This window comes from Tamandua tetradactyla, chromosome 16 (assembly GCF_023851605.1).
Source record: "Tamandua tetradactyla isolate mTamTet1 chromosome 16, mTamTet1.pri, whole genome shotgun sequence".
NCBI classification, from domain to species: Eukaryota; Metazoa; Chordata; class Mammalia; order Pilosa; family Myrmecophagidae; genus Tamandua; species Tamandua tetradactyla.
The window spans coordinates 64,023,681-64,040,009 of NC_135342.1; the positions used below are offsets into that span (position 1 = coordinate 64,023,681).

At 44.6% G+C, this 16,329-nt stretch overlaps 1 protein-coding gene across 7 annotated transcripts in view; it reads left to right on the forward strand.

Moving 5' to 3' along the window:
• WWP2 (WW domain containing E3 ubiquitin protein ligase 2) overlaps positions 1 to 2,479 on the forward strand; it is a 150,361-nt gene extending 147,882 nt beyond the window's left edge. For all 7 annotated transcript variants that reach the window (XM_077132883.1, XM_077132877.1, XM_077132879.1 and 4 more), the window contains 4 exons: positions 262 to 366; positions 1,285 to 1,381; positions 1,614 to 1,686; positions 2,150 to 2,479. In XM_077132883.1, the coding sequence (XP_076988998.1) occupies positions 262 to 366; positions 1,285 to 1,381; positions 1,614 to 1,686; positions 2,150 to 2,249 (375 nt within the window). In that variant the 3' untranslated portion in view covers positions 2,250 to 2,479. The remainder of the gene's footprint in view (positions 1 to 261; positions 367 to 1,284; positions 1,382 to 1,613; positions 1,687 to 2,149) is intronic.
• Positions 2,480 to 16,329: the final 13,850 nt, after the last annotated feature.

Below are 16,329 nucleotides of genomic sequence, written 5' to 3' on the forward strand. Positions count from 1 at the left end.
GCAGGGCAGGTAGTTTAGATTTGGGTCCTCAGCACCCACACCTCCCTGGGCACTTGCTTTGAGGAGTTTCGTCTTCAAGAAAACAAGGACTTGGGTTTCCCAAATTACTAAAACTGCCCGCAAAAATAATTAGTTGAAAATGATTGGGGCTGTTTCATTTGCTAGTGGAGTGGACAAGGTGTTCTGTCTCCACGGGCCCAGGAGCCTCCCTGGAAGGGAGAAAGCTGGCACTGGGATTGCTGACCCACCTTCCTCTCCTAGCTGATGCTGTGTGGCATGCAGGAGATAGACATGAGTGACTGGCAGAAGAACACCATCTACCGGCACTATACCAAGAACAGCAAGCAGATCCAGTGGTTCTGGCAGGTGAGTCCTGGTCCCGGTCCCTGCAAGGGTCTTAGCAGTGACATTTTAGCAGTAAACCAAAGGAAAGGGGGCTTCAAGCTCTGGAACCTGGCTGTGCCATCACCACTGTCATCTTTGACATTGTCCTCCCCTCCCCCACCTTGTGAAAGGAGAGGATAAACCCAACCTTGGAAAAAATGGAAAGAATGGAGACCGTTGCAGCTGGATTGTGACCAGGAGGTCATCTGTGGCCAGCCTGGGTCTAGCTCTCAACGCTGATGTGTGGAAATGGAGAGGGGGCCTGCGAGACAAGTAGTAATGTACGCATGATTTCCCTCCAGCCAGATGGGATGGGAAGGCATGCGCTTGGCTCCAGAAAATCTACGTGAGCTCCTTAACCTGGATATAATGAGTTAATTCCTTTATGTGTAAGGGTTTTGTTGTTGTTATGAAGTATGGTGTGCATGAAAAAGAGATAACATTCTTAATGTGTATGTGTATTTATTTTTTGTTGAGATAAAATTCACATAACATAAAATTCTCCATGTTTAAGGTGTACAAGTCAGTAGCTTTTAGTACATTCACAGTATTGTGCAGCCATTACCACTGTCTAATTCCAGAACATTTTTATCACTTGAAAAAGAAACCCTGTACGCATTAGGCAGTCCTTCCCATCCTTCGTGTATTTTTAAAAGCAGAACTTGGGTGGGACGAGAATATTTAGCCCGAGTGTTGGTGTCCCCGAGACCAAGAGCTGTCACGGACTGGGGCAGATGTTCTATAAACACTCTCTTGGGGAAAGCGAACCCTCAGCTGGTCTGTGTTCTCAGCCCTCAAGAGGCCCTGAATGATCTGAAGGCTCAGGGATAGGAGTTATACGTTAGGGCAAAGTGCCTGGGCTTGAGTGTCACCTGACAAGCTCAACTTGCTGAGTTCTAGGTGGTGAAGGAGATGGACAATGAGAAAAGAATCCGATTGCTGCAGTTTGTTACTGGAACCTGCCGCCTGCCTGTCGGGGGGTTTGCCGAACTCATTGGTATGCTTTCCCTCGTCCTGCTGGTACACTTGGGTGTGAGTGATGACAGCTCAAAGAGAGGGGGAGGTCTAGTGACACCCCCAAAAGAAAGTTGGGGGACATCTTGGGGGTGGGGGGTGGGAAGAGCTCTGGCATAGCATCCTGTGGCTGAGTCTTTCTGTAGGTGAGCCACAGTGTCCTTTTTCTGGACAGGACACTTTTGTAGACCTATGTTGTGTCTTTTGGATAACAGGTAGCAATGGACCACAGAAGTTTTGCGTAGACAAGGTTGGCAAGGAAACCTGGCTGCCCAGAAGCCACACTTGGTGAGCTGCTGGTTTTAGTGGGAGGTGTCGGGAATACCATGAGATCCTAGGGGGTCTTGACTCTGGCAACTTTTTGCATGGCTCTGGGGTATTGGGTTGATGAGAAGGAGCTGTGATTTGCTGGGACATCTCTGCCTTAGGTCCCTGGTTTTGGGGAAGTCATTGCAGAAGTTATATACCCTATTGGCCATACCAGGTATTAAATATTGAAATATTTCCATTCCAGTGGGCAAGGAGCTGCTGCCCTGAGTTATATGCCCTCAACCACTGCATTTCCCAGCTCCCTTGTCCTCCCCATTAGCCCTGCCCCCTGCATGATCCTGAAACACCCCCACCCCCTCCCAAAAGGAAACTACAGCATCTGACTAGCCAGAAGCCCTATGGATCAAGCTAAAGCTAGGTACTATTTCGTTAGAGGCCCACCATCCTCCACTCTGATTGTTGCATTCTTATCTCTCAACAGTTTTAACCGTCTAGACCTCCCACCATACAAGAGCTACGAACAGCTGAAAGAGAAGCTGCTCTATGCCATTGAGGAGACCGAAGGCTTTGGACAGGAGTAACTGAGGCTGCCCCCTCCCGCGTCCCCCAGCACACATGTAGTCATGAATCCTCCCTGCCGGAGAGGCTGCTGGCCTTGCAGCCCTCAGGAGGCCCCCACAGAGGGTGGCCTGCAGGGGGGAACTGCACTGTCACCGTGTTGGTGGCAGAAGAGCCTGAGCCCGGGCGGCCCTGTCCCTCCTCCCACCCACCTGCTGGTGGCAGAGTCTGGAATAAAGCGCTCTGGCCATCACTGCTCTCCGCAGAGCTCTCCCTCTCTCTCCCTGAGACCACCCCGAGGTGTGAGTTAGTGTGCAAGGGAAGCGCCCCGCCCCACAGGCTGCAGCAGGGGTGGCCAGGTGAGGAGAGCAGGTGCTCGGGGTGGCTGTTTTGGACTGAGAAAGCCAAGGGTCTTTGCTAGTAAGAGAGGTTTCATTTTAGATAGAACTTTTCCAGTAAGGTATATAAAATGAAGGTCTGAGCAAGGGGAGCTCTTCCCGCACTCAGAGCTCTGAATTAAGGCTGTTCTTGAAGGGCTCGGGCTGGGCCGTGAAGGCCAAGCAGCAGGGAGCCTCGCCACTCAGTGCCGCCACTGAATAAGGGTTGTATGAGCTGCAGAGGCATCTGTGGAATGGAAACAGTAAATTCCCTCAGACTTTCTTTTTCCTTTTACATAAACTTGAAGCATTTGTGTGTAGGTTGCTTTTCGTTTTGTTTTTGGTGTGCTGCTGTCACTTTCTGTCAAGGAGCTGGTGGTACACCAGCTGGTTGAGCCCAGCACCGTTGGTCTGAGTTTTGCAAACAGCTGGTCCCCCTCTGGAACCCACTGAACAGCAGTTGTGTGAACTCAGGCAGGCCTGGCACCGTGGCTCAGTTCTACAGGGGCTTCCTGAGCCTTGGCAGACAGGAAAGGGGCCGGGGTCCTGAGTGTCACCCCCAACCTTGCTGCCTTCACCAGAGATAGAATTCCCTTCATCAGATACAGGCACCAGGCAGCCACAAGGGACCAGCACGTGGACCTGATCCTGCTTCTCCCTGCCATCCCCTGGACTCCAGGAGGGCCTGTTTGTCCCATTTTGAATGAAGTGTGTCCCAGCCAGCCTAAAGTGTGTCCATCCTGCATAGGTTGGAGGCTTTGCATGCAAGAAATGAAGCTGTTTAGTACCAGCCAAAGGGCTCTGAGCTACTGCTGCAAATAGTGTGATTTGATATCTGGAACTCTTGCTAGCCTGCATTCTGCCTCTTCTTAGATTCTTCAAGGTGAACATACCGTGCTGGGGTGCTGCATAGTGATGGTTGCAAACCCCCAGTCCAGGCCCCCAGAGTTCCAGTGCTGAGTAGCAGCTGCATATTGGTGTGAGCTTCCTGGGACCCTGAGGCAGGCTCTCAGATCGGTGTGAGAACCTTTTAGAACTTTCACTTTCCCAGGTCCTCATCCTTTCTCCTGGCCCACAGAGGTGCAGCCACCTGTCTGCTTGTGTTGTGTGTGCTAATTCTAGTGGTTTGGCTCACTGCAGCTCAACCTTTTATCTTCCCTCCAGTTGTTTTCTGTGCTCCACTGCAGCATCTTACCACATAGGCCCCTGCGGCGGCTGGATTGGGGTGAGAGCTGCCATGTGAGGTTTGGAAGCAGCAGCTCATGGCTATTCAGAGCTTATTCGTTTGTCTGTTCACATACATGTATGTAACTGAAATGTCTGTACGGAATGCCCTTTGGTAGCGCTGGGTTGGTCACCAGATTGTTTTGTAATGCCCACCCCCCCTCGCCTTGGTATTGCCAGTCTCTTGTGCAATAAAAAATCAGCAGCTGTGGGTAGCGTTGGTGTCAATGTCTACAAAATCACTGTCCCCCAGGTGAGAGGCCTCTGCACCCCACCAGACCATCCAGGCCAGGGGAGAGGCAGAAGTTTCATGACCTTGCTCATTTTTGAGAAGCATATGCGTCATAAACCAAGAGAGCCATAGTTCTGGGGTGTGCAGCTGAGTTCTTTTCCTGGGGTCTCCACCTTGCCTTCAGCCCTTGGTCAGTGGCCTCACCATACCCTTTCCGTGCCCTTCACCTCCCCCTGCCAGGCCTGGATTTCTCTGAGCCTTGGCTGTGGGGAGTGGCTCAGGACAGCCCTGGTTGCAGGCTGGACAAGCCTTGGAAACCAGCTCAGGGAACAGTGTTCTGGGCAGCCATCCTCTCATTCAGGAAACACTTCCTAAGGTGTCATGAATTCCAAGATGACAGATGCTCTCCCTGATCTTGAGCTCACAGTCACACAAGGGTTTGCCACCCACTTTTTTTTGGGCAGTTGAGGATTTCAGGATGGGGTGGATCACTACAGTGGTGGGTGTGGATGCATTTGACACAGCAGTGACTTTGAACCCACTCCCCACCCTAAGCCTTTTTTCATTTGGCAGGGCAATGCTGTACTCAGAAAAAGTTACTGAAAAAAGGCCCACATGTTATACATACTTCTTATAATAAATTCAATAAGACATATTCAAGTGGAATTGCTGTTTCCTTTCCCGGCAGTAACCACTGCTCACAGCTTGCTGCGGTCTTTCTGCACTATTTTGTGTGCATACACAATTGCAAATGCATGTAATTTTTTTTTTTTATTATATCCCAAATGGGATATTATACGTGTTGAGACAACTCAGTTGTCTTGTTAAATGAGATACTAGGGACACCTTCGCACGTCCATCAGGATAGAGCTATTAATCCTTTACATCACAGTATTCCTTACTAGGTTGTTCGCTCATCTACCCGCCTGGGCACTAACAGGCATTTCCCTGGTGTCCAACATGTGCTTCAGTAAACGCCCTCGGGCAGGGCTTGTGCCCCCTTCCCCACCGCCCCCAGGCTGCTCGCTCAGTGAACAGTATCTCTTACTGCCCTACTTTGTAAAATCAATCAGTGAACTTCCCTATCTATCCTTTCAGCTCTCCTTTCTCTTTTTCTATCTTCTGACTTGGGGCTAGTATCTGCCCTTTTATAGGATCAAAGTTTCTTTTTTTTTTAAACATTTACGTTCTATTCTGTAACCATAATAAAATCTGTACTTTTATTTATTTAAAGGTTTATTCTAAAACTGAATAACCACCAAAATGTTTACATTGTCGTGATTATGTAAATATTATTTACTTCAGAGCTAAGTAATAGAATACAATTATTTCTTTTCTTGCACAGCTCTTCCCTGCTTGGGTTTTCTAATTGTCTTTTGTTTTTTTTGCTTTTATTATATCCTCCATTTTTTTTCATACTCTGAAGTATAGTAAAACTAGATAGGCAGGGAGAGTGCTCCTCCCTTACATACTGTAAATACGTTCCTGATATAATCAGACAAAAACACAGATTCCTTTTGGAAGCTTGAAACTCTAGCTGCAGAGTCCTACTGGGACTCCCAGGTGCCACTAAGACACTACATGCAGGCAGGACCTCATCAGATCTGGAAAGTTCAGCCCTGGCTTCACCACTGCCCTTCTGTATTGGAGTCATATCCCCTTTCTGGGAAAACTTACACCAAAAATCAGTGTTCTTCTAGTTAAAGGAATGATTACAAATAGTAGGCTCTCCTGGTTTGTGAACCTAATTCAGCATCAATAAGGCCCCTGCCTCACCCTGGGAAAGAAAGGAGAGTCAGTGCCCAAAGTTATTACTCCAGCTCATTTCTCCACAGTCTACACCATGAATCTAATTTCAAATACGCATTTAGGGAGGTACCTAATGATGCTGAGGTTGGTTCAAGTACCACAGTCACAAGCCCGCCTTCCTCCAGTCCACCCCTGTGTGAGGCAGGCGCCCATCAACTGACTTAGATTGGAATGTCTGCACTTTGGGTGGCAGACTTTCTATTATTTGTACCTTTTGGACATCCTCATAGACTCAAGGCCTAACTCTAACTTAACTGGCCCCTGTCACTGGAATCATTGGCTTTTTTTTTTTTTTTTGATGCTTGTCACAATTTTGGGCCCTTCAGTTTGTTTCACCTCTCCAGACATCTTTGATGTACCACAACATATTCTATTCCCAACTTTTGTTCTCTTGCCCCAAATGTAGAATGGACTCCTCTTACGAGGAGCCTTGGTTCTTTTTGGTGTAAAATAGTAGTAGAAACCGAAATATTGGGTTTTATCAAGATGACACAGTGAGTTCACGATTTGTTCATCTGCAAACCCATAATAAAAACATGAAATATAGAAGAGAAAAGCAAAAACACTGTTTAAAAAATAGTTCACTCTATGGACCAGAAAGAACAGAAATGAAAAACGTTGAGCAAGACTAAAGCTGTGGGCCAGCTGCATCCAGAACCTGGCAACGGTGGCTGCGAGTGCAGCTGCTATGAAGTAAAGGGATCTAAGTAGGGTCCAGGACAGCCAGGGCCAGGGGCCAGGCTTGCTTCTCCCTCCCATTTCATGAAAGCAAGCAAACTAAAACAGAATGAAACTGTGGCTGCTTCGCACTTGGGCTATGGCTTTGAGAAAGAGTGGAGGATTCAAAAGGAGGAGGAAACCCACCATGACAAACCTGTCCACTCATTCTACACTAGATCTGAGATTCTCCTGGTTCAGTCCACACAGGGCCCCAAACTGCCATTTGAAGATCAGATTCTACAACAGATGCCCAGAGGGACTGGAGGAGGCAGCTGCAAAACCACGCAGGAAAGAGCACAGACAGCAAGGAAAGGAAGAACAACTCTCTGCTCAAGCCTTTCAGCTCTCCAGTCCTGGGGATGTCTCTTGCCCTCTGGTCTTTGTGGTTTGGGGATGAGGTGGCAAGTGGGCCTTTTTATGGGGCCCTCAAATGCCACTCACTGTTCAGGGGTCCTTCCTCTAGGGTGTCCAGTATCTGTAGCAGTGAATCCTACAGTCTCCTGCTTGCCTGCGGTGAGACCCCTGAGCTAGGATACATCTGCCTGTAGCATTCTGGAAATAAGGAGCGGGGAAGGAACTGAGGCTTTCACATTCCAGGCTGTTAAGTTTACCTTTTCTCCTTCTTTTCAACCCTGTGCCTCATGCCCAGCCTTCTGCTCTGACTCGGGTTCTCACCCTGGAGCCTGATATGCCCTCTGGTCTCCTAAAGCTGGGAGAGGGTGGTTGCCAGGCTGCTTGCGTGTTGGAGGAGGGTTTGGATATCCCCCCCTTCTGAGTTGAAACTTAATTGCATCATCTGTTTTCCAGCTCTCTGCCTCACTCCTGCGCCCAAATACTGAGATTCTGAGGGATTCTCAGGACTCGGCTTCTTTCTTGTCTGCATCTCCCTCTGCAGTGTCTTAGGTTAAATCTTCTTTGCTCTGTTCTGCACTTCTCCACCTTGTAGAAATGTGTTAGATGTCCTTGTCCGTCATCGACTCTTCTGCCTCCTTGCTTTTGTGGTAGGCTTTGAGAATGCTTTCTTCACGGTCATTCCTCTGATATGGCAGGTGGGGTCGGGGCATGCAGCTGGTGCCTAGTGCCTGGCGGTCTGAAAGGGGGCTTGACTGTGTTGTCGTATTGACTTTGAGCTAAGCTGCCTGTTTGACTGACAGCTCTCTCTCAGGCCGGAGCCTTTCCCAAGTTCTCTTGACTCTTCAGAACCCTCCTTGGCTAAGCTCCTTCCTTGGGACTTCTCTCTTGAGAATTGCCACTTCTTACTCGCCTCCCAGCCTTTCTAGGAACAGACTTGGTTTCTTTCCTTCTCTTTGGATGCCTTCCAAGCTTTGGGGGTTTGCTTTGTTTTGTTATCTACAAAGATGATGCGTGACAATAGGTAGTCTTGTTTATAAACAAGAGGGATGTTCTACTTCTGCATTTTCCACCAACATTATATTCATTCTAGGATATTAATTAGGCACCCGAATTTAAAAAGAAGAACCCATTGCCACCTGTTGTTGGTTACCCTGGTGAAGTCTTGCTGCAGTCTACGGTAGGCAGTCTTCTGAGATGACCCCCGGGGACCCCCTACCACTGCAGTCACCCCCTGTGGTGTAAACCCCTCTGCTTGAGGGTGGGCTGGACTCCCCTCTAACCAAAAGAATATGGCAAACAATGTGACTTCCGTGACTAAGTTACGAAGGTCTGTGACTTAGGTCTCGCTAGCAGACTCTCCCTATTGCCTGCTTGCCTTTGAACACTTTGAGGAAGCAGATGCCATGTTGGAGAGGTCTGCTGGCGAGGCGCTGAGGGCGGGTTCAGGCCAACAGCCAGTGAGGAACCGAGGCCTTCAGTTCAACAGCCCATGAGGCATTGGATCCTAACAACAGCCACCTGCGCTGGGAACCGGACGCTTCCCTAATTGAGCCTTAAATGACTGCTGTGCAGCCAATAACTGATGGCAGCCTAGGAGCAGCTCTTTGTGGACGTCCAGTGACGCCCATGCTGGAGCTCCTGACCCACAGAAACTGTGAGATAACTTTTTTTTTTAGTTTTAATTTTTGTGTGTGTGTGGTAGCATATTACAATGCAGTTTCCCATTTGAACCATTTTTAAGTATACAAATCCAGTGATCCTAAGTACATTCACGATATTGTACTGCCATCACCACCATCCATTACCAAAACTTTTTCATCACCCTGAAACAGGGGCTCTATACCCATTAAGTAGTAACTCCCTGTTCCTCCTCCCCTCATCCCCAGGGAACTTTCAATCCACTGTCTGTCTGTCTGAATTTGCTTATTTTAGATATTCCATATAAGTGGACTCATACAATATTTGTCCTTTTGTGTTTGGCTTCTTTCACTTAGTATAATGTTTTCAAGGTTCATCCATATTGTAGTATGTATCAGTACTCCATTCCTCTTTATGGCTGAGTAATATTTCATTGTATGAATAGCCCACATTTTGTTGAATGTCCATTCATCTGTTGGTGGACAGTTGGCTTGTTTCCACATTTTGGCTATTATGAAGAATGCTGCTATGAGCTTTGGTGTACGAGTATTTGTTTGAATCTCCTTTTTTAATTCTTTGGGGTATATGCCTTAGAGTGGAATTGCCAAATCATTTGGTAGGTCTACATTTAACTTTCTGAAAAACCACCAAATCTTTTTTTTTTCCACAGCAGCTGTAAATGTGTGATATAAGTTGCTAAGTTTTAAGGTGACTTGCAATAATAGATAACTAATAGACCATCCTGGGTCAGATCAAATGTCCTTGGATTAGCATCTCTTTCATGTTCTGGGTCCTGAATGGGCTCCTAATTTTTAATAAATGAAAGACCCCTAGTATGAAAATTATCTGTAGATGAAACATCATAGTAACCAGGGATATAGGCAGAAAGGTACCAGTATCACTCTTCTTCCTTTTCCGGGGGAAGGTAAGTACTGGGAAGTGGGAGTCATTTTATCTTTGTTTTGTTTTGTGGGAGTCATTTTAATCCCTGCTCACAGCCTGGCATCATCTGCCAGGCAGCACAGATGGTCTCGGCAGCCTTGGCTCTGGCCCAGCCTGTGATCATGGCTCTCTGCCTTGGGATATCATTATTGCTTACCTGGGCCTTTAGCCAAAACCCAGTTGGTAAGAGTCATGTCCAGTCTCTCAAGGACAATTTTAGAGCCATTTCTCATGCACTGACTAGACTGAGCAGCAGGGTGGATGGTGCTATTCAGCAGTGAATTAGCCTGAAGGATGGCCTCTGCAGGCTTCCTGGTGGTGTTGGATTAGGATTAAGCACATCTCACACCTCTCCCATGAGCATTTGGGTCCTGGTGGGATCTGGGTGTGCAGATGTTGCTTCTTCTGGGAGGGAATTAATTTAATCCCCTAATTTTGGGGTTTTATAGCCCTGATTGTTTGCCAATACCTGGTATTTTAGGAAAACATAATTCGTTCATGTGGGTTGTGGAGAAGAATAGCCTGTTCATCTAACTTTTTTATTATCCTGTCCCTGTTCTCAAGCAGGGGTGATGGAGGGTGAGGGGGAAAGATCTACTTTAGATAGGGTTTTAGGAAAGGCCTCTCTGAAGAGGTGTTTCAGCCTAAAGACCTGAAAAATAAGAAGATGCCAATCAAGCAAAGAGCCAAAGAGGAACATCCAAGGTTGAGAATATCAGATGCAGTGGCCTGAGTGGGAAAGAGACTAGCATTTCTAGGAATGGGTGGAAGACTGGTGTGGCTCAGCTGGGTGGGTGCGCAGGAGTGGCATAGATGAGATTGGCAGGTTAGAGTGGGTCCAGATTACACAGAGACCAGTGGGCCCTGGTGAAGAATCTAAGAGCTGTGGGAAGCCCCCTGAGTTTCAACACAGGAGTGGGATGATCATAAAAAGAACACCCCAGTTGCACAGGTGGTTCAGTGGTAGAATGAATGCTTGCCTTCCATGCGGGAGACCCAGGTTCGATTCCTGGACCATGCACCCTATTCCCCCCCAAAAAAGAATACCCGATAGCCATGTGGAGCATTGACTGTCTGCAGCTGGAGGACAAGCAGAGAGACACAATGACTTTGGATTAGGTATTGGCTTTGGATAGAGAGGAAAGTGGACAGATTTGTACTATCTCTTGGAGGTGGAACTGACATGAATTTGCTGATAGATTGGAAATGAGGGGAAGAGCAAAGAGTGACTGTTAGACTTTTGCCTTGAAAAACTGTGAAGATGATGGTACCATTAACTCTGATGCAGAATATTGGGGACGGCTTAGTTTTTCAGGCTTCTGTGACAGAAACCACACAATGGGGTGGCTCAAAAACAAAAATTTATTGTCACATGGTTTTGGAGACTAAAAGTCCAAAATCAAAGCATCAGCAAAACTATGCTTTCTGCCCAAAGTCTGTAGCATTCTTGTGCTAGTTTGCTGTAGTCCTTGGGGTGGGTTGCTTGCATCTCTGCTTTCTGTCACATGGTGAGCTCTCTTTTCTTGTGTCTGCTCTTCTGGTTTCCACTAACTTCCGGCTTCTGGCACCATGACTCTTGGCTTCAGTTTCTTCACTTTTTTTTTTTTTAAATTTATTAATTAAAAAAAATTAAGAACAAACAAACAAAAACATTAACATATCATTCTGTTCTACATATATAATCAGTAATTCTCAATATCATTACATAGTTGCATATTCATCATTTCTTAGAACATTTGCATCAATTCAGAAAAAGAAAAAAAGACAATAGAAAAAGAAAGAAAACGGTAACAGAAAAAAAAAAAGATTATACATACCATACCCCTTACCCCTCGCTTTCATTTATCACTAGCATTTCAAACTAAATTTATTTTAACATTTGTTCCCCCTATTCCTTATTTTTATTCTATATGTTCTACTCTTCTGTTGACATGGTAGATAAAAGGAGTGCATCAGACACAAGGTTTTCACAATCACACAGTCACATTGTGACAGCTTTATCATTATTCAGTTATCATCAAGAAACATGGCTACTGGAACACAGCTCTACATTTTCAGGCAGTTCCCTCCAGCCTCTCCACTACATCTTGAATAACAAGATGATATCCACTTAATGCATAAGAATAACCTCCAGGATAAGCTCTCAACTCTGTTTGGAATCTCTCAGCCATTGACACTTTGTCTCATTTCACTCTTTCCCCTTTTGATCGAGAAGGTTTTCTCAATCCCTTGATGCTGAGTTTCAGCTCATTCTAGGGTTTTTATCAATCCCTTGATGCTGAGTCTAGGATTATTCCAGACTTCTGGAATAAGTTATTCCAGGATTTCTGTCCCACGTTGCCAGGAAGGTCCACACCCCTGGGAGTCATGTCCCACATAGACAGGGGGAGAGTGGTGAGTTTGCTTGTTGTGTTGGCTGGAGAGAGAGGCCACATCTGAGCAACAAAAGAGACTCTCTTGGGGGTGACTCTTAGGCCTAAATTTTAAGTAGACTTGACCTATCCTTTGTGGGGTTAAGTTTCATATGAACAAACCCCAAGACTGGGGGCTCAGCCTATAGCTTTAATTGTCCACACTGCTTGTGAGAATATCAGCAGTTTCTTCACTTTTAAGGCCTCCAGTAATATGGATTAAGATCCACTATCATTATCATTGGTCACTCCTTAGCTAATAATAACATCTTCATAATGTCCTATTTACAATTAAATTCACAGCACAGAAACACAGATTAAGAACAGGTCTTTCATTGAGGTATGTAATTTACCCTACCACAGCAGGGATGAACAGTCTATGGGGAAAAATGAAGTTGAATCTTTTAGCATAAACAAGGTGAGGGAAGTTTTATAAAGAGGCCAAGAGAACATTGGAAGATTCAGTGACAGACACAGATGTTCAACATATTTTTATACGGTAGAAAGTAGGTAGAGGATTGATCAAGCAGAACAGAGGAATTCATAGCTTAAAACCCTACAGAGGGGATGCTGATAAAAAATAAGCCATTTTATCTAACTGAACCTTTGAGAGTCTCAATATTTGGGGGCTACAGGAAGAAAGAAGTGATACCTGGGACTAAAAATATGTGGTATAAAAAGTCCATATACAGAGGGGTTGGACACCGACGTCTTCTCCCAGACCCCACATGGCCTGGCTACCACCCTTCTTCCAGCTGCAGTAGACCAGAAGTCAATTCAGAGTCCAAGCTTGGGGACCCAGATCAGAGCAGAAGCCTGGGGAGAAGTACAGGTTGAACAAGTGGGTGATTAGATAAAAGTCTTGAAAATGGAAATGGATGAGAAGACAATGTGTGCAGGAGAATAGATGTTGGAGCTTGAGCTACAGAAAGACCTCTTAAGTGATCCACAAAGCATTGACCAGAAGGCAAAAAATTAATGGATGTGTTTATATAAAAATAAAGGATTTCTGTTCCATGAAGGACCCACAGATAAAATTGACAGGCCAAACTGAAAGAAGATATTTGCCACACAAAACTAACAAAGGGGTTTATCCAGAATATTCAAAGGATTCCTACAAATCAACAAGAAAAAGGAAGGAAACGCAATAGAAATAAATGGGCAAAGTTTATATAGCAATTCACAGAAGGGGGAGAAACATGGCCAGTAGGTGAGAAATGTATATTTAAAAACTTAAATACTATTGTGTTAATAAGATTTCTAAAGCTTGGAAAGTTGTATAATACAGAGTTTTGGGTTGTCAAGCAACTTCAGCAGCAGCAACAGTACTTAACGTAGTAGACACGATGCACAGGCTATGGTCCAAGCTCCTTTCAGATAGTATTTAATTTAATCCTCACAATAACTTTATAAAGTAGATAGTTTTATCCCCTTTTTGAAGATGAAGAAACTGAGGTAAAGAGTTGTCTTAATAGCTAGTTAGTTGTAGGTCTTGGATTCAAAACCAGGCAATGTGACTACAAAGTCCATCTCTAAACCACTAAACTATCCTGTGGGGAAACTGTAACCCTCATGCACTGTGAGTAGGGGTATAAATTAGAACAAACACCCTAAAATGTAATCTGGCAGTACTTAATGATGTTAAATATGTCCATATCCTATATGCCAGCAAACTCCTGGGTATGGACTTCGGAGAAACCCTTGCACAGGTCCTTATGAGAATGTGTAGTAGTTTTGTTTATGGTGATGGAGAGCTGGAACCTCCCTACGTATAATTACTAGGGGAACAGATAAATAAAATGTGGTGGATGATTACAATGGAATATGAGGCCTTGGTGTCCTAGCCTAGAGAGGGTACATTATGCTGTCAAAACAAGCCAATCATAGTAACTTACTGCAAATAAGTTTTATTTCTTGATTATACAAAGTTCAGTGCAAGGAAGTGGTTTCTCTTGTCCATCTATTCTACTAACTCAACATGTTCTACCTCTATTGCCCACTGGAGCAGAAGAAGACTGGAGGGGCTTCTCACTGCCTCTGTCTACCCACGTATCATTATTTAGGACTAATCATATGGTCTTTAAAAGCTGTCAATTGTATGGATAGATCCATGTAGCCATGAGGACAGATCTTTAAACCATGGTTTTAAATTTTTAAATGTAGGAAAGAATGACATTTAAAGGAAAATGTATATGTAAATTAAAAGCACATGTACATCTAAAAGAATAAAACATCTAGGAATAAATTTAGCAAAGGAAGTAAAAGACTTGTACACTGAAAATTATGAAACATTGCTGAATGAAATTGAAGAAGACCTAAATCAATAGTAAGACATCCTGTGTTCACGGATTGGAAGACTTCAACTGTTACCCAAAGCAATCTACAGATTCAACACATATGTATCAAAATTCCAACAGCCTTTGTAGAAACGAAAAAGTCAATCCTCAATTCATATGGTATTGCAAGGGGCCCCAAATAGCCAAAACCATCTCGAAAATAGAATAGAGATGGAGACATACACTCTTCTGATTTCAAAACTTACTACGAAACAATGTGGTTCTGGCATAAGGATAGACCTATAGATCAATGGAGTAGAACTGAAAGTTCAGAGATAGCCCCAGACATCTGTGGTCAGCTGATTTTCAAAAAAGGGTGCCAAGTACATGCAATAGGGAAAGAATAGTGTCTTCAACAACTGGTGGTGGGAAAACTGGATCACCACATGCCATGAAGTTTGACCCACTATCCACCCCATATAGAAAAATTAATTCAAAATGGAACAACACCCTAAATATAAGAGTTAAAATGATAAAACTCTTAGAAGATAACTTAGGTGCAAATCTTAACCTGGGATTTGGCAATGGATTCTTAGATAGAACACCAAATGCACGGGCAACAAAAGAAACAGTGCATAAATGGGATTTCATCAAAATTAAAAACTTTTGTGCATCAAAGGACATATCAAGAAAGTGAAAAGACAACTTACAGAAAGGGAGAGAACAGTTGCAAATCACATATCTGATAAGGGCTTAATATTCAGAATATATCAAGAACTCCTACAACTTCACAATATAAATAAAACTGTGAGATACCATTTCATACCTACTAGAATGGCTATTATTAAGAAACCAGAAAATAATAAGTGTTGGTGGGAATGTGGAATGGTGCAGCCACTGTGGAAAGCAGTATGGAAGTTCCCCCAAAAGTTAAATGTAGAATTACCATATGATCTAGGTATATACCCAAAGAAATTGAAAGCAGGAACTCAAGCAGATACTTGTACGCCACTGTTCATAGCATTATTCACAATAGCCAAAAGGTGGCAACAACCCAAGTGTCCGTCAACAGATGAAGGGATAAACAAATGTGCATACACACAATAGATTATCATTTGGCTGTAAGAAGGAATGAGGTACTGATACATGCTGCAACATGGATGAACCTTGAAAACATTATGTTGAAAGAAATAAGCCAAACATGTAAGGATAAATACTGTATGATTTCACGATATAAAATATCTAAAAATTTGTAGAGATAGAAAGGAGATTAGAGATTACCAAAGGATGGGAGAAGCGATAAAGTGGAGTTGTTGCTTGGTACGTATATTGTAAATTTTAGAAATGTTTGTTAAGTCTAATTTTAAAAATGTTTTTCCATAGAAAATTACACTGTATGTTCTCCAAGGATGCGTGCATATCTAAGGACATTTATTAACTCTTTAAAGTGGCTATCAACTTGGGAGAGGGTGTATTAGTTAGGGTTTTCTAGAGAAACAGAATCAACAGGGAACACTTGCAAATATAAAATTTATGAGTGTCTCACGTGACCGTAGGAACGCAGAGTCCAAAATCCACAGGGCAGGCTGCGAAGCCGATGACTCCAATGGATGGCCTGGATGAACTCCACAGGAGAGGCTCACCAGCCAGAGCAGGTCCTGAAGGCACAAGTAAGTTACATGAAGAAGTGGCACAAATGCCCATGGTTTCCACTCCTGCTGCCACATTACCTTCTCTTTCCCAGACCAGAGCTATGGCCTCTTGGGGAGTTCCTTACAGTGAATTGACTGAGGAAGAGAAAACTCGGGCCTGGTGTACAGATGGTTCAGCACGATATGCAGGTACCACCCGAAAGTGGACAGCTGCAGCATTACAACCCCTTTCTGGGGTGTCCTTGAAGGACAGTGGTGAGGGGAAATCCTCCCAGTGGGAAGAACTTCGAGCAGTGCACCTGGTTGTTCATTTTGCTTGGAAGGAAAACTGGCCAGAGGTGCGTTTGTATACTGACTCCTGGGCTGTTGCTAATGGTTTGGCTGGATGGTCAGGGACTTGGAAAGACCATAATTGGAAAATTGGTGACAAAGAGGTCTGGGGAAGAAGTATGTGGATAGACCTTTCTG